Source organism: Vanacampus margaritifer, chromosome 10, assembly GCF_051991255.1.
Source record: "Vanacampus margaritifer isolate UIUO_Vmar chromosome 10, RoL_Vmar_1.0, whole genome shotgun sequence".
NCBI lineage: Eukaryota > Metazoa > Chordata > Actinopteri > Syngnathiformes > Syngnathidae > Vanacampus > Vanacampus margaritifer.
The window spans coordinates 14,689,592-14,711,067 of record NC_135441.1 but is presented as its reverse complement, the minus strand read 5'-3'; the positions used below and the strand labels follow the sequence as shown (position 1 = coordinate 14,711,067).

The 21,476-nt window shown below is 39.4% G+C and overlaps 3 protein-coding genes across 6 annotated transcripts; 2 read left to right on the top strand and 1 right to left on the bottom strand.

The window, feature by feature from the left end:
* Positions 1-4: 4 nt before the first annotated feature.
* Positions 5-8,997, bottom strand: tbc1d10c (TBC1 domain family, member 10C). Of its 2 annotated transcripts, XM_077578343.1 has the most exons (10): positions 8,855-8,997; positions 8,575-8,755; positions 6,260-6,359; positions 6,031-6,141; positions 5,333-5,439; positions 5,123-5,237; positions 4,981-5,046; positions 4,113-4,302; positions 2,620-2,777; positions 5-1,496 (listed from the first exon to the last, which is right to left on the bottom strand). In XM_077578343.1, exons 2-10 carry the CDS (start codon positions 8,712-8,714, stop codon positions 87-89), a joined length of 2,397 nt encoding a protein of 798 aa, XP_077434469.1. In that variant the 5' UTR covers positions 8,715-8,755; positions 8,855-8,997; the 3' UTR covers positions 5-86. The 2 variants fall into 2 exon arrangements, with proteins under 2 accessions (XP_077434469.1, XP_077434470.1); XM_077578344.1 differs by having other exon boundaries at positions 6,031-6,138; positions 8,575-8,960.
* A 244-nt stretch (positions 8,998-9,241) lies between these two features.
* ndufs8b (NADH:ubiquinone oxidoreductase core subunit S8b) lies at positions 9,242-14,004 on the top strand. 3 transcript variants are annotated; one of them, XM_077578669.1, is made up of 7 exons: positions 9,242-9,334; positions 10,717-10,765; positions 10,847-10,906; positions 10,989-11,078; positions 12,412-12,584; positions 13,177-13,305; positions 13,604-14,004. In XM_077578669.1, exons 2-7 carry the CDS (start codon positions 10,717-10,719, stop codon positions 13,733-13,735), a joined length of 633 nt encoding a protein of 210 aa, XP_077434795.1. In that variant the 5' UTR covers positions 9,242-9,334; the 3' UTR covers positions 13,736-14,004. The 3 variants fall into 3 exon arrangements, with proteins under 3 accessions (XP_077434795.1, XP_077434794.1, XP_077434796.1); XM_077578668.1 differs by having other exon boundaries at positions 9,249-9,334; positions 10,690-10,765; XM_077578670.1 differs by lacking the exon at positions 9,242-9,334 and adding an exon at positions 9,364-9,666.
* Positions 14,005-17,331: 3,327 nt separating this feature from the next.
* Positions 17,332-21,212, top strand: ran (RAN, member RAS oncogene family). The gene is made up of 7 exons (XM_077578505.1): positions 17,332-17,449; positions 18,232-18,278; positions 18,371-18,455; positions 19,870-19,995; positions 20,092-20,279; positions 20,366-20,536; positions 20,609-21,212. The coding sequence occupies exons 2-7, from the start codon at positions 18,243-18,245 to the stop codon at positions 20,657-20,659; spliced, it is 657 nt and encodes a 218-aa protein (XP_077434631.1). The 5' UTR covers positions 17,332-17,449; positions 18,232-18,242; the 3' UTR covers positions 20,660-21,212.
* The last annotated feature ends 264 nt before the right edge of the window (positions 21,213-21,476 follow it).

Genomic DNA, 21,476 nt, shown 5'->3' with positions numbered 1-21,476 from the left:
AAATGAAAGAAAACATGATTGTGTTTATTTACAGTAGACAACTCAAAAAGCATTTGAATGCTTGAACATGAAGTAAAGAAGATGTATTAAAAGTAAGCTTCAGCATAAGTAGGGGGACATTTTATTGTCTCTTTTTGCAGCTGAAAACTTTTTCCTCTCGTTTCTGGTTTCCTCCTCTCTCTTTCCTTCTTCTTTGCCTCTTTCTCTCTCTTCTTCCTCAACTTTTCCTCCCTTCGTTCTTGCTCACACCGCCACCACCTCCTCCTCCTCTCCCTGGAGCTCGCTTCCTTTTCCTCAACCAGTTTTCCCATCCCATCACTAAAATCCTGGATCAAGATGGTGGGGACTTGGATTTGGACTGTCTGCTTCTCAGGGTACTTTTTGGGCTGCCTGCGGAAAAGACTGAAATGTTTAGCAGGCTCGGGAGGCTCGACCTGATGAACAGTCTTCTGTGGAGATTCGGCTTCTTTGCTTTGACTGGGGTCGGTGAAGAGATCTTCCGACAGGTGTCGTGTTAACTTTGAGCCGCGGGAGCTGGAGGACCTACGGATGCAAACGTCACCAGAGAAGTGGGGAGTCCCGTTCACAGAGGTTTGCTTCAGGCAGGGAAGTATTTCCTGATGTGCTTGTTTTTGTTCAGTTATGTTGTTGCTTTCTGTCTGACAACAAAGAGAATACGCTTCACTCGTTCTTAATTGATGCATGCATGGAAGCGAAGCTGTTAATGATTTAGTCTTGTGGTATTTTTCTCCAGAAGCGCCTCCGCGTGACAAACTCCCGTCACTCACCGTGACAACATTAAGCTGCCTTTTGACAGCTTCAATAGACTTCTCAGACGTTGCAATTTCATCAACTGTGTCTGTCTTAGCCACACTTTTCACTCCTGACTCTGATTTTGTGGCATTTTTATTTAAAGTTATCCCCACCTGACTTCTTGCCTCATCTTTAGAGTCATCACACTGGACGTTTATGTGGTCATTTAAAAACTCCTCTTCCGGGTCCTGGTGAGAGGCATGTTCAACAGCCAAAGGAATACTTTGACCAACTGTACGTTGGGTCATTTCTCTCATCGGAGTCGGCTTCTTCTCAGAGTCTTCTTTCTGTTTTTTAATACCGTTATCCTCCATTGCCACCTGCAAGTTCAACTCATTGCAGCTTCTCCAATCCTTTGCTCCCATTGAGCGATGCCTGGAAACTCCACCCCCGTCCTTCTGTACTCTGACGTTCTCCCGTCTCCTCCACCTCTTGTGAAGTAGCGAAGGCGACAGCGACAGGCAGGAGGCCGAGCGGGCAAGAGGCACAGACAGGTTTCCTGTCTCTCTCTCTTTCCTGCCCAGCTCTGCCTGGCTGAGTTGAGCCCTCTCCCACGCCATACGGTATCCATGGCAGCGACCTCTGGGGTCAAAGGTGGACGACGGTCTGTCTTTTCTCCACTTTGCCAGCTCTTTCTCTGTGTGTTTCTCCAGATCGCTGGAGTAAAGTGGCACAGCACACACCTGAAATATGAACACATTCATATATATATATATATATATATATATATATATATTATACTGTGTGTGTGTTAGGGGTGTCAAAATGAGTGCGTTAATTTAAAGTTCCTTTAATGCCACTATTTTTTTTCAACGCGCGATTAATGACCGCCCCTTACTCACAACACAGCAGACACGTGCATGTCAAAATTTTGCAGTATTAAATTTAATGATAATTCATACATTTGTGGAGACTGGGGGCAAGTTCTATTTTACAATTTAAAAAATGTGCAGAATTTCACAAGTTCCTTCATGTTAAATATTACATAGCTTAATATGAAAAGAAAAATGCACTGAGCTGTCACCAACATCTTATAAATGCAATTATGCCATCTAGTGGCAGATAAATGACCTCAACTCAATTCAATCTCGTTTTTTACAGTACAGTATTTTTTTCATTTTAACTCAATTTTATAAATCATTATGAAATTAATGTATCAATGACTAAAAGATGCAGCCAAATTTCTATTAGTTTAACATTTTTCCACTTCTATGTTTAGCGTATGAAAACTTGGAGAGAAAAGATATTGTACATTTCATTGTAGTACATTAAGAACAGATTTGTGATTTGTAATTTGTGATTAATCGTGAGTTAACTATTGAAGTCATGCGATTAATTATGACACCCCTTGTAAAAATGCTTGTTTTGGCTAAGGATTCTCGTACACAACATTGTGTCCTCCGTTTAGTAGGTACACTCTAATGAGGTGAAGAGTCAGGTTCAATTTTAACAAACAAAACCAAAGAGGAACTAATTTAACAATATAATAATAATAATAATAATAATACATCAGATTTATATAGCACTTTTCAAGACACCCAAAGACACAGGAATTGAAGTCACATTGTTTAAAAAAATGTCACTAAAGAATGTGCTTTTGTAAACTAGCCTCTCTCTGTTTGCAAGATTTGTTCGTCGTATATAACAATATGCATTTGTCCGATGGTTGCATATTTTTTTCATAAATTTAGGATGTCCCTTGGAGGACTTTGCAAAAATATAATAGAAACATCTTGATATGAAAAATATTCTCTGCCAGCCTTCCTAAATGTACAGTAAATGCCTTCTTCTGTATATTGCTCATACCTCTGCTATGAATGCGTCATCCTCATTTTGAACCTCACACCTGACGTCCCTCAGCCTCTGCAGAGTCTCCATCTGGCCCTGGCACTGCTTCCTCTGCTCGGCCCGACCCAACACGCGACGCACCAGCACCACCGCCACCTGCAGCAGCACTCTCACCCCTTGTACAGCATAGAGTGGGCGTGACAAGTAACGTGTCTTATTTCAGAACAAAATCTTGGCATACTTAATTAACTCTCATTCACTCCCAGCCATTTTCACTGAAGCAACCCCCTTCGCTCCTGGCTGTTTTACTGGATTTTGACTGATTTTGCAAGGCCCACAGAATATTGTGTTCTATTGCAATAAAAACATGGAACCTACCAAAGGAAAGATTAGAGTCTTTTCTTTCATCACCAAAAAAAAAAAATTCTATCATTATTCACAAATCTGTTTAGAATGGTGGGTAAAAGAGCTTTTTTTTTCAATATGGCCCTGGTTGATTTATTTTACTCTGCTGTCACCTGTTGGCCGTTTTTGTAATTACTACCATTTCTTCACCTGTTCTCTGCAGTTCAGAGGCTGCATCAAAGCCTTCTGTATCCTCTAGCATAAAAAAAATATATATATATATTAAAACGTATAAATACGTGTTTGGGACACTTAAAACATTTAAAATACAACATATTTATACGTTTTTGGGAGCAAATGAGTTAAAACAGATTGTAGGTGTCTTAGGGTGTATTCAGACCAGAAAAGTCCTTTAGTCTGCTTGTTTGGACCAGACCAAAAGCAAACTTTATTTTTTCCATTTGGTGTGGTTCATATTCACACTGTGCTTTTTGCAAGTAGACTATATTGTATAATCACGTCGACCGCGTGACGATCTGTGCTCCAATTGGACAAAAATGACGAGGGCTGAACGCATAACCAAACCCGGAAAAAGAGGAAAACATGAAATTCCGACGTCCTGCATATGCCCTGCATATGCGGCTAAACAGAATACGGATGATTATGAATGAATCAAGCACAATATTCACTACCAGGCAATATTCCCCCCGCGATGCTTGGCTACGGTGGCTTGTTAAGCCCAAAAAGGTGCATATATCCTGCATTTGGAGCGGATGAGCCGTGGTTTGTATTCAGACTGCGAAGCAAACCGAGACCACCTCAAAAAAGTGGGTCTCGGTCCGCTTGTTTGGTCCGCACCAGGATTCGTTTGTGTGTATTCAGACCTGCACAAAAGGTCCGGATCAGCGTGGGAATCAAACTCTGGTCCGTTTAAAGCAGACCAATCAGTGCAAGTCTGAATACACTCTTAAGTAACGTGACTATGACTTTCTTTTGTCAAAACGATCCAAAAATCAAGAATTATAGCACACTAGATTATGCAACCCATTTCTTGTCCCACTGATAATATCCTGTTTTTTTCTTGTGAAATGTGCACGTTTTGAATGTAGACCACTTTCTTTCTTTTCTTTTTTTTAGCATTCTGTCAGTGTGAGACAGTGATTTACCATTGCAGAAAAACAGGTCCCACACTCGGAGGAGAGCGTTGAAGGGCAGGTGGCGTGTGAATAAACACATCAGCCAATCTGTGGCGAACATTAGGGGCTCCACTTCGTGGCGCTGCAGATGTTTGTACGCGGATGGACACATCTTTCTCAAAACCCAGGTCAGCAAAGTTGCATCGAACAAGACTCCCTCCTGCACCACACACGCAGAACAATTAAGTGCACTTCCATTACCAACACACCATCATTATTTCAACACCTGTATATATAATTTTCGTGACATTTTGCTTTGGTGCTCTGTCGTGAGATTTTCCGAATGTAAAATATGTGACTTGGCAACCCTGGAGAACCCACGGGGTCAAATTTGGCCCCTATAAATTCTGCTACTCAAATAACAAAGACCTTTTTTTTTCTTTTTTTTTTTTACAAATTTAACTTCAAAAGTCCAGAGTGCCACTTTTGACCCCTGCATGGGGCCATCTAGTGGATGAATATTGCACTTACATGAGCCAGAATGGTGGTGACAAGATGGCTGGCAACATGCTGTTTTGTTGAGCTGGAAATCAATCCAAACAAAACCATCTTCTCAGAAAACCATCAGATGGTAAAATTTTGTATTTTTTTGTTAATCTATTTCATATCATGTTGCAGAATGCCTAGGAGCATGTTTTATATATATAGTTTGATAAATTAGCAACTCTGAGCTAGTTCAAAAAACAAGGGTTAAAATTGAAAAAAACAAACATATATTTTGGTGTTCAGTGAATTTATAGCAGTCATTTAATGTATAATTCATAATTTTCCAAAGAAGAAAAGGGTTCTTGGGTTCTCCAGGGTTAATACTGAATAGGAAACACTGCTAAACACTCACCAATAGAGGACTGTAGTAGCCAGGTAGGTAGTGTTCGCTAATCTGGACCAGACACCAAAAGGCCTCCTGACAAGTTTAACCGCCATAAGATGACATCAAAACCACTTTAATGAGTGAATTAGACAAATAGAATTGCGACTACCTCTGCAGGCATGTTCATTAGGAGAACAGCAGCCACTGGCCCTTGCGCCTGGCAGTAGCCTTCCTCTGGTTGGTACTGAGTGTATGCTTTTAGCACTCGGAACAAACCTTGCTGCCTATACACACAGAAGACATCTATGTTCTGATAAAAGTGTCTTTTGCAGCCTTCATACATTCATGTTTTTTCTGTGTCAGAAGTAAGGTCCCGTACCCATGTCCGTCCTTGGAGAGGAACATCTCGTGGAAAGGAAATTGTCGGTCCAAATCCCTGTCGATAATGTTCACCCACTTCTGCAGAGCGTCCTGCGAGTCCAGAGACTGGCAGGGGGAGAAAAAAAAAGCCAAATAAAATAAGCTAAATTTTAGAATGATCTACTAAAGAGTACTTAGGTATGTGAGTTGCAATGAATGCAATGAAAAAAAAACAACTAAGATGCCAAAAAAGTGATTAGTAGTTAGGTGAGTCCAAGTTTTGAACATCGATGTGGAGGAGTCAAGCAACAGTGGACAAGTTGACTAATCAATCAACCCCTATGGTGAACATTCATTTATTTTAGGGGTGCCAAACACGACAAAACTCACTAAGTCATGCCACCAGGAAGTTGGGGAAAAAATAGCCTCTCGTAATAGTTTTACCAATCAACACGAAATTCATCGAAAATGTTTCTAATAACAGGATGTACGAAAGTCTCATGGACCCATGCCCGTAATTGAACAGAAAAACTGCCATCTTGATTTGAAGCAGCCATTGTGAGCAAGTCCCAGGAAAAATGAGCTGCAATTGGAAGCAGGTACTAGACAGATGGGTGACGATGTGGACAGAGCGTGGCAAACAAGTTTCATGATCATTTTGAGTATTCACAATAAAAATCGTTCATTGCTGCATGCATGCATGTTTTTTTTTAATACCTGGAAAAGTTGTTTGTTTTGGTTCATCCTGTTGGTGGCGCCACACAGCAGAGGCCAACACTTGGCTCGGAGCGAAGTCGGGATGCCTTTTTGACACTGCACTTTGACCTGCTGAAAGGTCACGTGTCGATATTGTGGACATTTTAACTTTATGTATACATATATATTTTTTAAATATTTTTTTAGATATTCATCATGACGATTTGGAGCATTTAATCACACCACACACCGTGTTAGTCTTCTTTAACAAGATGCTGTGCCACTGGTCCATGACGCTGATCCACTTGGCTTCCCTCTGCCTGACTAGTTGAGGATGTGAGTCCACAATCCTGATGATAAACAAGGAAGTGGAAATTGGACTTCCCTCAGAAATAGCATGCAATGCCATCATGTTAATACAATAAATACATCATCACAAAATATTACAACAAACATCATGTTGTAACAAAACCGTATGCAGTCGAGGAGCTGTGAGTGCCATGAGGATACATGACTGTTTTTGTCCATTATTTTTATCGGCTTGTTGCAGATGAAATCCAATACAGTGATGCCTATTTGTATATTGACTTAATATTAACGTATATCCCTATCACTACTGTTGTGCCACTCACTGCAGTAGATATATGAACGAAGGAACAATATTTGCATCAAAAGTTTTAAGTGAAATTGGAGAATTTCCCGTCTCAGGGCACAGATAATGGCCCATGTCACACTAATTTAGAATCACAGCATCAAATCAAGGAAATGTCATGCACAATATAGGTACAGCAATTTAGCAGTTGTTCAGAGTTGCTGCATGCAGAACTTGTGCGCTATATACGCTTTTAGTACTGAGCGCTCCAGAAGCAGGACAGGAAACAGGAAAACCACATGACTGCGGTGTGATGCCTCCATGGTAACAGGTTAAGGTGTGTAATCAGTGAGGGGTATAAAAACATATACAAAATACTTGTACATTGTTCAAATTCAACTTGCTTCCACATTGGCTAGCTTGACCTTTAATTTTGTTGCTTCCATGAAATGTATATTTTATTGTTAAAGGTTTGAACTTTTAGTTGTCCTTCACAGTCAATAAAAATGTTTTTAAAAAATAAACATTTTTCTGGTACTCATGTTCTTTACTCAAGAAAACAACGTGAATTTTAAAGTCCAACCACTGATTTTGAAAACTGCTTGTAAGGTCAAGGTTGAGCTGGACTCCAACCCAGTTGACTTTGGGCAACGGCCAGTCGCAGGGTACATATAGAACAGGGATAGGCAATTGGCAACCACACTCTGAGTGGCCCCTTGATTAATTAAAAATAAATAAATAAATACATAATGGTGGAATATGTATCCTCAACTTCTTAGAGCCCTGAATGTCTCAGTACCCACAAATTAACTTCCTTATTTTTTTCCCTATCTTCCCCCCAACATCCTTGTTATTCATGTAAACATGTATTGACAGTAGATCTAGAACAGCGGTGCCCAAGTCCGGTCCTCGAGAGCCCCTATCCAGCTTGTTTTCCATGTCTCCCTCCTCCAATTAAGCTGAATCCAATGATCAGCTAATCAGCAAGCTTTGCAGAAGCCTGATAACGATCCTGATTATGAATCAGGTGTGTTGGTGGAGAGAAACATGGGTTGTGTCCGAATGCGCACCCTACTCCCTATATAGTGCCCTACTTAGAGGTCACGCCATTTTGTAGTGCCGTCCGTATGTCCAGGGAACCAAAATGTAGGGCACTCAAAATTACCCACAATGCAATCTGAAAAGTAGTGAACGTCGATGTTCGCTCAACCGGGTTGATATATACCACAATGCATTGCGAATATGAAAAAAAAAATGGCAGGAATCAAATCTGATGCATTAATATATACTATGAAAATAATTAATTCGTTTTAGTTGAAAATATGTACAACAAAGGAAATAAAATACAGTTTGAAAACATTTTTGTTCACAATAGATAGTCGTAAAAGTTACGGTGGTCACGTGATATGCGACGAGGAGAAAGTAATGAGCTGGCTGTCCGAATAGCCAAACAGAATGAGGGCACTACATTTTAAACCACTATATAGTGGAGGGCTATGTAGTGAATGAAGGGTTAGGGGACAAGGGTGGACATTCGGACAAAGCCATGCAAAACAGGCTGGATAGGGGCTCTCGATGACCGGACTTGGGCACTCCTGAATTTTGGGAATTTAGAATCTATAAAATATACTGTATATACCGATATAAAATCCATTAAAAGCACATCTTTTGCACGTATGCACATAATTGTCCATATTTAAAATTGCATTTTTGACTGGTTAGGGAACTTTGTGGTCCTATGTATCCTTTAGTTGCACATCTCTGATATAGACAAACAACCATTCACCCTTACATGCAGCTGAGATTTGAACCTCAGAACGGTGAGGGGGATGTGTTAACCACAAGATCATGGTGCTGCCCTTAATTTCCAAATTGCAAAATATTTTTTTTAACCAACCATCAATCAAGATCTGCTTAATGAACAGTGAATCAGAAGTGAAGCTACCCACAATCACAAAGGTGGAACTGCTTACCGGGTTTCAGATGCATTCGACAATATGAAGCCAAAGCGGTCTGTCTGAAGTTCAGGACTGATCTCTGAGCCCACATCAGATCCAGAACTGTCCTCATCACTGGACATCTTTGGACCTGTACCACTCGATGTCCTCAGCATTTAATTGGAAGATGAGATGAGATGATGAAACTGATTTAAAACTGCATAAAAAAAAAGATTCAACCTTCTTCACGTAATAACTTCTCACCTTGTAAATTAACAACACACGTTCGACATACATTTAAAAGGAATTGCAGTACCTTCTCGCATGTCCGTCCTGTTTCATCACTGTAAATAGCACTGAACTGAAGATGTGTGAGGTTTCGTGGTGGTGGAAAATGAACACTTCCTCTTCTCTCTGCTGCCATCTCCCACTGTTACTGACGCATGGTGTTGCCTCAAATCTATTTCTTTGTAACTAAACCACATAGGCTTGTATGGAAAATAAACTTGTCTGAGGCATATTTATTGCTGGAAGATGACACATTCATCATGACATCATTGTGAGTAACAATGAACTTCCTCCTTAAAAAAAAGGGGAAAAAAAGCTTACTGTGCATACAATTTTCTCTTAACAAAAATACAAACTGGGGGGAAAAAACAGAATACCTTAATAAATTGTGTGCGTTTGCTAACGCCAGATGAATCACAAATGACCGAGGGCCGGTAAATGCATCTTGGCCTTCACTGCGCATGACAGTTAGCGGTGTCTTCCGGTAGGAGCTCAACAGACAGCAGAGGTAAGACTCTTCAAAGGTCAACATAAGCAACATATAGTTAGCGTTTGTTCATTCAGAGGTCAACATAAGCAGCTCTCGGGGGACTTATGACCACTCTTTTCCGCTGCGACAACCAAAGGGACGTCCAGTGCTTTGATCGTGTCCTCTATTTTTGCTAAATTAGCTTTTGCGTTAGCCTATGAGAGAAGACATTGGCAAATTATTTGTGGAAGTGTTATTAAACATCTGAAGCGCTCTCGTATCAATACATGACTATTATTTTGCAGGAATGTACCATAATATTAGTTTTATTATACGAGGATGAGCTCGCTGTGCAGAGGATTACTTAACTCGTAAGTGCGTTCATATACGGTTATCAAATCGATACGACATTTTGGAGTCATGCCTCGATGACTAGTTTAGCCATGGTGTGGCACGTAATTAACGTAATACAAGGTATCCGTCAACAGTGATTAGTCCAATGTTGTGGCTAAGGCTCTTGAAGTAACACGTAAATGCTCTTAATACCTTCCCATTTCTTTCGAATTACCTTATGTGGCACAGTTTTGCCGTACAATCAAGGATTACCTGCAGGTGGCGCCACAATTGTGGCCGAAAAGTTCCAGGACTGATGCTACAAAAATATGTTTCAAATCCAAGTTGTAAATTTTGCCCATCGGAATAAATTCCACTAGAGTCTTAATATTTCCCCCCCAATCTTTTATGCTGCTTTCATGCACACTTTTGCAGTGCCGTCGTCACGGTCATCTTGATGTCTTCACACATCAAAATGAGGTGGGAAAGTTTCTCCAGCACAGCGATGTTCTTCAAGAGTTGGAGTCTTGCTTCTTCTCACGCACTGAGTGAAGCTGATTGATTGTCTGGTTGACAGTGAAGGAGAATACTCATAGATTGGGTTGGGAAAGTATCAAATAGTTTCCTGTGTTTGGATTTAAATTGGAGTTGTGTTTTGAATCACTCCTTATCCACCACATAATGGTCCATATGAGTTTAGCATTTTGTAGAGCTGTTTGAATATGTAGTCGGTATAAATTATCTGCTTTATAATACTCCCAATGTATTCCCCAACACGTCTTGAAAAGTAGTGGACAAGCGATGGTCACGAGAAAAGCAATATATCCGATGTTACAATGCACAGATACAGTAAAAAGATTTTCTAGTTCCGGGGTTTTGTTGGATTTTTGTCATATTCATTAGTTGTGGTCTGAAATGCTTCATTCAGTTTACATTTTGTAAAATACACCTGTCTTAAAATGTTGATCTGCTAAATTGTAATTTATTCCAGCAATGATGTAAGATTTTTGAATTTGACTATAATGAGTGAACTATGAGTGATTGAATGATTCCACACACAGCCTAGGTCATATAAAACTGCCTTTCAGATGTCTGCTTCACTGGGGCTACGCCTTCTCTACTGCTACTCCAAGACAGGTACTACCGACTCGATAGATATTCTCCAAAATAAGGACATAATAGCTTTGACACAGAAATATTTTTGTATGTGTTTTGCAGGCACGTTGGGATGCACAAGCGTACGTCCCTTCAGTGTCAGCGTGCAGCGTAGTGGCTTCAGTGAGTTCTTCAACCAGCTAACTGATTCATATATTGCATCTGCATTCAATACATGTTTTTAAATGTACCCCTCTGATTACAGAGTATGTTAATGCTTTGGAGCAGCAGACAGATTTAAGGTCCATCACTGACCGTGCTGCAACGACTCTCCTATGGACAGAACTCTTCAGAGGTCTTGTATCACGAGATGCTAACATGATTACCGCCATTAAAATATATCACTATTTTTAATAGTATTATTTAGAAATCTAGATGTTGACAATAAGAGAATAATATTCGTTTTTAGCTCCCAAGGTAGGAATTAAAAAGCCATAAAGTGTGGGAGAGGAATAATTTCTTCAGTCTTGTCTGTGGAGAAAGGCAACGACAGCAGCCTGTCACTGAAGCTGCTCCGCTGGAGATGGTGCCGTGCAGTGAATGTTGTGGACTGGCAACAAAGGACAGAAGCTTGTTCAGTTTTAAAACTAAACCGAGCTATTACAAAAAACGACCACTTGTGTTTGCATTGTTGACCAAAACTGTTGTTAATGATTTCATATATTCCTGCACAGTCCAATGAAATTAATACTCAATGAGTCTGCTTCTATATCCAAAACAGATACTGCAAAGTGACACCCTGACTTTAGTGCACCAATTTATGAGTTTGTTGTATTTCTGTACTGCTGGAGGCCACAACTCATAGCCAGATGTTCACACTGAATTATAATCAGCCATCCTGACTCCATCTTAAGATAGGGGGGAGCTGTGTAAATGAGTCCCGCTCATATGTCAAATACATTGAAACCCGGATTTTCAGAAACAGGCAACCAACAAATTAACATGACCAAATATTTACCTGGTTGTTTATTTTCATACTTGATGGGTGGGCAGGCAGTCCAGAGACCCAACTATATGTATACAAGTAATGAAAAGTGTAATTTTTCATAATATTCCTTATTTGTAGGGAAAATCAGCCCCCATTTTTTGGGGGACAATAATATGTTCTTTGCAGCCCTTCTAGTCTAAATATGACATTCTGGTTATTATTGCGTTAGTGGAATACGAGTTAAGCAGCAAAAGCCAGCCGTTTTTATCCATCTCAGGGGGCGGCCATTTTGCCACTTGTTGTTGACTGAAGATGACATCAATGTTGCTCAGGTCTCAGGTAACAACCAATCACAGTGCAGCTTCAGAAAACAGGTGAGCTGTGATTGGTCGTCGGTGCAACTGTGATGTCTTCTTCCGTCGACAGCAAGTGACAAAATGGCCATCCCCTAACTAAGATGGATAAAAACGGATGGATTTTGCTTCATAACTCATATTCCTCAAATGTAATATTAATCAGAATGTCATGTTTGGACTAGTTAGATCACATAACATATTATTGTCAAGAAATGTTTAATGTTGACTTCCACTTTAACTAAAACTTTTTTTTACTTGAAACAGCATTTCTTAGCAAGTTTTGCAAGATTCTTTACTCTTCATTGTAAAATACACTGAGTGTTGGGTGCCCCTCCTTCCCTCAGGATTGGGAATGACCCTGAGTTACCTTTTCCGTGAACCAGCAACCATCAACTATCCCTTTGAGAAGGGTCCCCTCTCACCTCGCTTCCGTGGGGAGCACGCCCTCCGTCGCTACCCCAGCGGGGAGGAGCGCTGCATCGCTTGCAAGCTCTGTGAGGCCATCTGTCCCGCTCAGGTGAATATGATCATAGTTTTGTGTTTCTCTTAGTTTTAACTCATTCACTGCCATTGACGGCTATAGACGTCATTTAAACTATTTCTAGTTAAACATTTTTTCCCACTTTTTTTGACAAAAGTATGAAAACCTATAATTTTGTTGTTGTATTAGAACATATATAAATTTTGTGATTAATTGTGAGTTAACTAGTGAAGCCATGCGATTAATTCCGTTTAAAAATTGTAATCGTCCGACGGCCCTAATTTTTTATTTTTATTTTTTGAAGGAAAAAAAAAAAACATTAAAAATTACAAAGATTTTTTTTTTTTTTAAGAAAAGGTTATTAAAAATTAGGGGCATCAGGCGATTACAATTTTTAATCGTAATTAATCGCATGACTTCACTAGTCAACTCATGATTAATCACAAATGTTATATCTGTTCTAAATGTACAAAAAAAAAAGGTTTTCACACTCTTGTTAACAAAAATTTAAAAAAAAATGTTAAACTAATAAATATAGTTAAAATGAACTTATGGCATCTTTAGCTGTCAATGGCAGCGAATGAGTTAATGTGAAATCAGTGATGAAAATGTTTTCTTTTCGAACAAGGCCATCACTATTGAGGCTGAGACTCGAGCTGACGGCAGCAGGAGGACCACGCGCTATGACATTGATATGACCAAGTGCATCTATTGTGGGTTCTGCCAGGAAGCCTGCCCTGTGGACGCCATTGTTGAGGTGGGCGCTTTAGGGCTTATTTGAAATATGCACTCTCATGAGGTACATTTGCACAATCGAACAAGCTTTAGTGAAAAGTCATTCAAAATGTAAAAATAAAAATTGCTTAGTTTGGGTAGACAATATTGAGGTTCTAACTTTGCTCATAGAGACAGTGCCAGAAGACAACAAAACTTGTTATTGTAACCTGTTTGCTTTATCGAACACCTTTTAGGGTACAGTATTGCTTAGTGGAATGTTAATTCAAGTCCAAATGTGGAAAGCAATTTAAGGCTTATAGCTGTTGTTCTTCCCCCAGGGTCCGAACTTTGAGTTTTCAACAGAAACGCATGAAGAGTTGCTGTACAACAAGGAGAAGCTACTCAACAATGGAGACAAATGGGAGGCTGAGATTGCAGCCAACATCCAAGCAGACTACCTGTACAGGTAGACAGATGGGACGTAGCTGCCTGGTCAAGCTGTCTAACCACCATAAAAATATCATTTATTCTCCAGTGCATCAGAGACTGTTGCATCACAAATATTTGTCACAGAGGACAAAAGTCCAGCTATAACATATAGTTTCTGTACATGCTTCCAGCTACATACATAAATAACTTATTGTATTTGTTTTACAACCAGGACTTTGAGGCAGCATTATGTTTGTATTTTTCCCGATTCCTTGAAAATCTAGAAATAAAGTAGGTTTTCAAAATTTGACTAGAGTATTTGTTTTTCTGTTTTGATATTGATCTACAGTAGACTGAGAATGTCACCATTTTTAAAATTGTTATTCATGTTATGATTTATGGCCAGGGAATCTAAAAAGTGGTTTTATGTATATAAAAAAAAGTTTATGGTTTTATTAAACATAAAAATATAGAAAACACATTACAAGTATAAAATATAAGTTAAAGTAAAAAAACAAGAATAGGAAGGAAAGAGTTTATATGTTCAAAGGGGGTAGGAGGAAGTTAAAAACATATCTAGTCCTACCCCTTATTCGTTTTATGTTGATGCGATGATAAGGTTAATGTATTTCAACAAAAGAAAATGTATAAACCTAGTCACATATACAAGTGCACTTTAACATACGCACGTTTGCCATCAACATATGTACATGAAATTCATAGGCATATACCATAATACATTTATGAATCCTATCCTCATACTCTCATATGGAATTTTCATTACACTCATACCAATACATGGTATTGGTACAAATAACTTTGCTTTAAAAAAATTATTTTAAATTCAGCAAGTGACTGACATCTTTTCAGATCAGTTCCAAAATGATTCCACAAATTAACACCTTTTGCAGAAATACACCTTTGCTTAATTGTTCTTGTTTTAATTTTTTTGTAGACACTTGTACCCTTTATGTTATAAGGACTCTCTAATTTCAAACAGCTTCTAAGTACTGTGGCAGAGTAGATTGTTGTATACTTTGTACATTATTTGTGCTATTTTAAACTCAACTAAGTCATAAAATTTAATTGTATTTAATTTAATAAATAGTGAATATGTTGGTTGTGTATATTTTGATCGATTAATAATTCTAATGGCTCTTTTTGCAGTTTGAAAACAGGATCGGTATTTGTTTTATATGCGTTTCCCCAGATTTCCACACAATAGGTCAGATATGGTAATAACAATGAACAATATAATGTGTATAATGATTTCTTATTCAGGACATCCTTATTTTTAGAGAGTATCCCTTTGTTTTTTGACATTTTCCTTTTGACATTATCTATGTGTGACTTCCAACATATTTTTTTCATCAATAACTACTCCCAAGGAATTTATTTTCATACACTCTTTCTATTTCAATTGAATTTACAATAATTTTGACCTGTTGTGTGATTTGTATAGTACCAAAAACCATAAACTTTGTTCTATTTAAGTTTAGTGATGATTTTTTCATATCAATTGTGGGACCCTTCATATTAGTATTCAGTATTTTAGAAATACTGTAAGTCAAGTCAACTCTATAATTGCTTCAGAAGATTTGGAAGAGCTTCATTGTTAATGGATTTTTTTTCTTTTCTTTTTTTTTTAAACATTAAAAAAAAAAATATATATATATATCTATGTCTTGTAATTTAATGCGGTTGCATTTTTAAACAAGTGCCTACTGAGGATAAGTGGCAGAGAATGGATGGATAAAGAATTAGTGTACAGCAGGGCTATAATCGTTTTGGAATTCATACAAGACAAGCGATCATCACACCCTTCAAAAAATTCACCATTACATCTTGGGAGCCATTTTTCCACATTTGCCCAAATTACCATTTTCCCCCAAACTCCATATTTTCAACACGTGAAATCCTATTCATAATAATGAGATGTTTAAGAACAACAAAAATGTCCCCATCTTTCCCATGCCAAATTCACACTCTGACTTCCAAATTTTTCACTAATTCAAATCATTCCTGCTCCAAAATATTCAGCTATTTCAGGGCGTCTTGGGAACTATTCACATTCTCAAAATGTCCATTCTGCCTTCAAGGCTAATCTTCAGCGGCACCAAAATTCACTCTATGAACCCTTTCGAGTATATCATCCCTTTGAACCCAGAAACATTGCCAACTTCCTCCCTTCCCTTACATGATACAAGTTCCTGGTGAATGTCTTTCCCTTGTGGGTCACCACACAGGCCTGCCCAGAATTCACCAAAACAAAAGTGGATAATCTCGCAGGGGGTAAACCAGTTCATCTTCGGGGCAGAGCAGAGTCCCAGCATGACCCATCCGTCAAGATGCTGCAAGGGCTTTGAGAAACTCCAGAGCAAGCAAATCGTGTCGGCATACTTACCTTGTCTGCTGCTCTTTGTTATTTGATGTTTAGATTTATTTGCAGGGCCAGGAAATGACTTAATCAATGATCTGTGTGAAGTTCGGTCTGATTTTATAACAGGCAGTTTATTATGGAACATGTCTGTATGTTGGACGTTGATCTGGAAAGCTATTATTTCTTGTTTTGTTGTTATACACTGTGATAACTGATACTGAACAGCCCCCCCCCCCCCCCATCTTGTCTGAAATAAAGACAAAACTAAACCATTCCTCGTCTGAAGTCTCACATTCTGCATTTCAATAATTGACAATTCTGATTTTATGTCACAAGTCAGGGCGGCACGGTGAATGACTGGTTAGCACGTCCGCCTCCCAGTCAGAGGACGTGAGATCAAGTCTGGGCTTCGGCCTTCCTCGGTGGTATTTGCATGTTCTCCCCGTGCTTGCGTGGGTTTTCTCCGGGTGCTCCGGTTTCCTCCCACATTCCAAAGACATGCATGGCAGGTTAATTGAACACTCCAAATTGTCCATAGGTGTGATTGTCAGTGTGGATGGTTGTTTGTCTCTGTGTGCCCTGCGATTGGCTGGCAACCAGTTCAGGGTGTACCCTGCCGACTGCCCGAAGCCAGCTGGGATAGGCTCCAGCACCCCCCGCGACCCTTGTGAGGACAAGCGGTTAAGAAAATGGATGGATGGATGTCACAAGTCAAAATGGCGGTCTTACTCTGTGAAATGACGCTCTCTGCTCATTGAAAAGCATTGAAATTTCGATTATTTGTTTTGTGAGGATTATTTTGGTTTTAAAATGTGATCAAATGTAATTTGACTACTATAGCAATCATCTTGGTTTGTATGCTAGATACACGGAAAAGCAATACAATCACGCCGTTTGTTTGCACCGTGTAAAGGAAGCATTTGCATTGCGAAAATATCAGAAATGCCCGGATATTCGGAATCTTCAATATAATTTAATTTCAGATTTTCAGTATTCACGCACAATTTCTATGGAATTTTAATTTGCTCGCGCTGTCATATGTGTATCTGGACTTAAAAATAAATACAATTAAAAAATATGCGTGTGCTTTGGAATAAGCCGAAAGGTCCCACAAACGTTGCCCTGTTTTTGTCTCCCCAAACATTACAAACGAGAACGCGTTAAAACGTCACATGAAACGGCGTACACTTAATTATGAAGTCATAGACCAGTGGATGAAAAGAGGTGACGTCACAAGAACTGGCGTAAACTGCATTTGGAGGGAGATTTTGCCGCTGCGTTGGTCACATGATAAGGGCGGAAACTGACTCATAGTCCACGCCGAATCTCCCGCGTACGCAGCCATTTACTCTTTCCTTGCTTCGCAACACCACTGGTAAGTCTGCCTTCTCATTCCCTCGCGGGCCTCTCCGTGTTTTAATTGTTGACCACAAATCAGTTAAGTAGGTTTTAACATCCCGCTAGGCATAAATGTGCCTGTTAACATCTGTTTGGCGTTTTCTGTCGTCGTTCCGTCATGGTAAATGGAACAATTTTAGTTGGCCTTTTGTGTAACTGCTAGCCGGGTTAGCATGTTAGCATAGCGTAAAGAAAGAATGGCGCCCATGCTGCCTGCTAACGGGCTAACAACTGACTTTTGCCGTTTTACCGCTGCTTTGTTCGCTTAAGCTTATGTCTAAGTATCTAAAAAATACCGACGTTAGGGTCCAATCATCTTCGGTAGATATTGCGATGTGAGCCGTTTTTCGTCCAACTCCGCTACGGCCTGCGACTTCTTAGTTTGTTCCAGTTCGATTGTTCAGCAAAAGTGCACTTGGCGTTTAGATGGCTCATGGTAAAGCTACATGCGTGTAGCTAAATGCCTCTCGATTGTGTTCTTTTTCCCGATGCGCGTTTTTTTTTATAGCGTAATATCTAATTTGATAAAGTGCGCATGTCGAAAGTTGAGCTAGGCTATCATGGAACATACCAGAACTGGGCGATGTAGCTTCAACTGACGCCATTTCGACAATACCGTATTTTAAAAAATATTTTTATTTTACGAGATGCGTTTGTCTTAAATCTATCGTTGGCTAAACATCGCTCTTTCCTGGGGATCTCAGTATAAAACCGAGGATGGCGTACCAACGTGCTAATAATCCCGCCTTGTTTTCTTAGTTTTCGCAGACATGTCCCAGGGTGAAACTCCGGTGGCTATATTTAAGGTACGTGCTTTATTTTGTATATTTTTATTCTTACATGTGCTGTAAAGCTGCATGAATCTGTAGAGTTTGAACTGTTTTGGTCTCTTTAACAGCTTGTGCTGGTGGGCGATGGAGGCACCGGCAAAACAACTTTTGTGAAGAGACATCTTACAGGAGAGTTTGAAAAGAAATATGTCGGTGAGTGCTATTGAGCAGAAAACCACCACCTACATTTAGCCTTTCATTGCATTTCCAGTTGGCAATGCAAAAAAGATGGCATTAAGTTTTTTTTTTTTAACATCGTACGGAAACATGAAATCTATTGAATTGATTGTGTTTAGGTGGCCGTCAGTCATCCAAGACACAAACACACAATTCCTCATATCATAACACAGTGGCTGAAAGAATAATACAATCATCAGCGTAGTGATTGGAGTGACTCAGTAGGTCCGACACTGCAAAGCTCCAACAAGGATAACTTATTCTCCTTCCAGTATCTAGCAAAAAGCTAGTATAATAGCCACTGATGCCTGTGCTGAATTCAGCAGGAAATAAATAACTTATTAATGCACTGCATAATAGCATTAAATTTTTCTCAGTTGATGACAACAGTAAGTAAATACATATGAAAGTCATCGTACCATCCAAATTGGGATGGGCATGATTAAATTTAAAAGGGAGGTGACAGCTATGCAGACATTTAGTTAACTACCAATTAATACTAAGAATGTTACTCTAATGATTAATATAAAGCTTATAAGCATACACATACTTTCATAAATTCCATCTTTATGGACAAATGAGAGGATGTCCTTGGATACAGTTCACTTAGAAAAGCAGATTCACTACCATTGGTATCGGTCGCCATCAAGTTCCGAGAACTGTAAAATAAGGCTGGTATTGGTACTCGCCCATCCCTAATCATAACAAACAAAATCTTACTTATTCTTTACATTGTTGTCTGAGGTGACTACAGATGGGAAAGTTTTGACATCTCCTTTCACCATTGGATCAGATACCAAGTGTGCATGTCATTCATAGTTGCTACACATGAAAGTAAACAAGCAACCGTAAGTGTCCTTTGGCAAGTAACACAGTACATACAGAAAATATTTTCTGCAAATAATTTCTTCATCTATCCATGCAGAGTGATGCAGTGTCAGGCAGAACAATTAAATGTACTTTTTACTAGATGGCAGGGGGTACATAATTAACCAGTGTATCCACTTTCTGTAACTTTTTAATGGTGTGCCTTCCTTGTTTCAATAAAAAATGAAAAAGACTGCTCTGAACGGTCCATAATTGTCCATGTTATAATGTGGTTACAAACAGCAAGCATACCTTTCCTAAAATGCTCGTTACCAAATTCCAGGATTGGGCAAACCCATCCATACAAATATTGAAATCTAACTTATTTGGCTAGTTTTTCATTTGAGGGGAAATTTACAAATTACTTAAGAGAAATATTATTTATTTTCTCCCCAATTACTAATTGAAAATGCAAATAACTCATGAGAAAAGATTTCATATCGATGCCTGCCAAGTTCTAAATGTCCATTCAGTGGTCACCTGTTCATGATAATGAGATGCATTTCTTATATTGTATGTTTAGCTACTCTGGGAGTGGAGGTGCACCCGCTGACTTTTCACACCAATAGAGGAGCCATCAAGTTTAATGTGTGGGACACAGCTGGACAGGAGAAGTTTGGAGGCCTGAGAGATGGCTACTACATTCAAGGTGACAGTCATACTCCACATGGCATTCAAATGAATAAAAAAACAAAGTAGATATTTGCTTTCATGCAAAAATGGCTGTTTTTTCCCCCTCCCACAGCCCAGTGTGCCATCATCATGTTTGACGTCACTTCACGAGTCACCTACAAGAACGTGCCCAATTGGCATCGTGACTTGGTGCGTGTGTGTGAAAACATTCCAATCGTGCTCTGCGGTAACAAGGTCGACATCAAAGATAGGAAAGTCAAAGCCAAAAGCATCGTCTTTCACCGCAAGAAGAACCTGCAGGTTATACTCACAAACAACTTCACATCATACCGTAAGCCACGCGAGTCCCAAAAGTGACTTTTTTTTTTTTACTGCTCTCGTTCCAGTACTACGACATTTCCGCCAAGAGTAACTACAACTTTGAGAAGCCTTTCCTGTGGCTAGCAAAGAAATTAGCCGGGGATCCCAACATGGAGTTTGTTGAAATGCCTGCTCTCGCCCCCCCAGAGGTTGCAATGGACCCAGCCATGGCTGCCAAGTATGAGGCGGAGCTTCAAGTAAGTGGAATATACTGAGGATTTTGACTTTAGACTTCAAAAGATAGTGACCTAATGTCCTTATTTGTCCAGATTGCATCAGAAACGGCACTCCCAGATGAAGAAGATGACCATGACCTCTAACATGTTCCAGTCTCCTTTTCTCCCCACCCTGTGTGCAAATCAAGTTGTTGGAATTTTGCCCCATAACTGTAAAACCCTTCAGATTGTTTTATTTTTTATTTTTTGTTTTGAAACTCAGTTTAAAAAAACAACTATTTCTGGTGGAAAACGTTGCTGTTTAATTTCACTGTATAGACACAATCCACCTTAGTGTTACGAGCATGACAACATGCTTCTCCTTGTTGAGCACCATCCACTGCACTTAGCCAGCTTGCAATGCTGATGTACGGTGTGTCGGAAATGCTAAGGAAGGAAAGTTTCAATAAAGGCGTTCTCAATACATGTTCAGATTTTTGTTTTTTGGAGCCCATTATTGGCACCATAGGTTTTCAATGCTGTGTAGAAACCTAGCATTGCCACAGGGAGTTTTATATTGAAATAATTTAAGTACACGTTCTGGTTCTGGTAAATAAAGGCAGAAGGAGGATACTCTGTGTTAACGTCAGCTTGGCGCACAAACGTTCACTAGCCTGTTCCCCTGCCCTCCTGTACAATAAAAAAAAAATGGAAACAGTATCGTTTAATGTGTTTATTCCTCTGTCCACAAGGGGTCAGTCATGTTTAGAGTCAATCTTTGTGTACAGTAGTTCAGGGTTTTCTTACGTAATAATCGTATGCCCTCTATGGTAACAAGATATCAGCAACCCAGATTTGCTTTTAGAAAAGCATTTTGCGTGTCTGCTCAACAGTATGTTAAGATGTGTTTTTCAGACTTCATTTCTTCTTGTATGGGTTTATTTTGCATCACGCATCTACTGGGCTACGTATTTTATTGTAA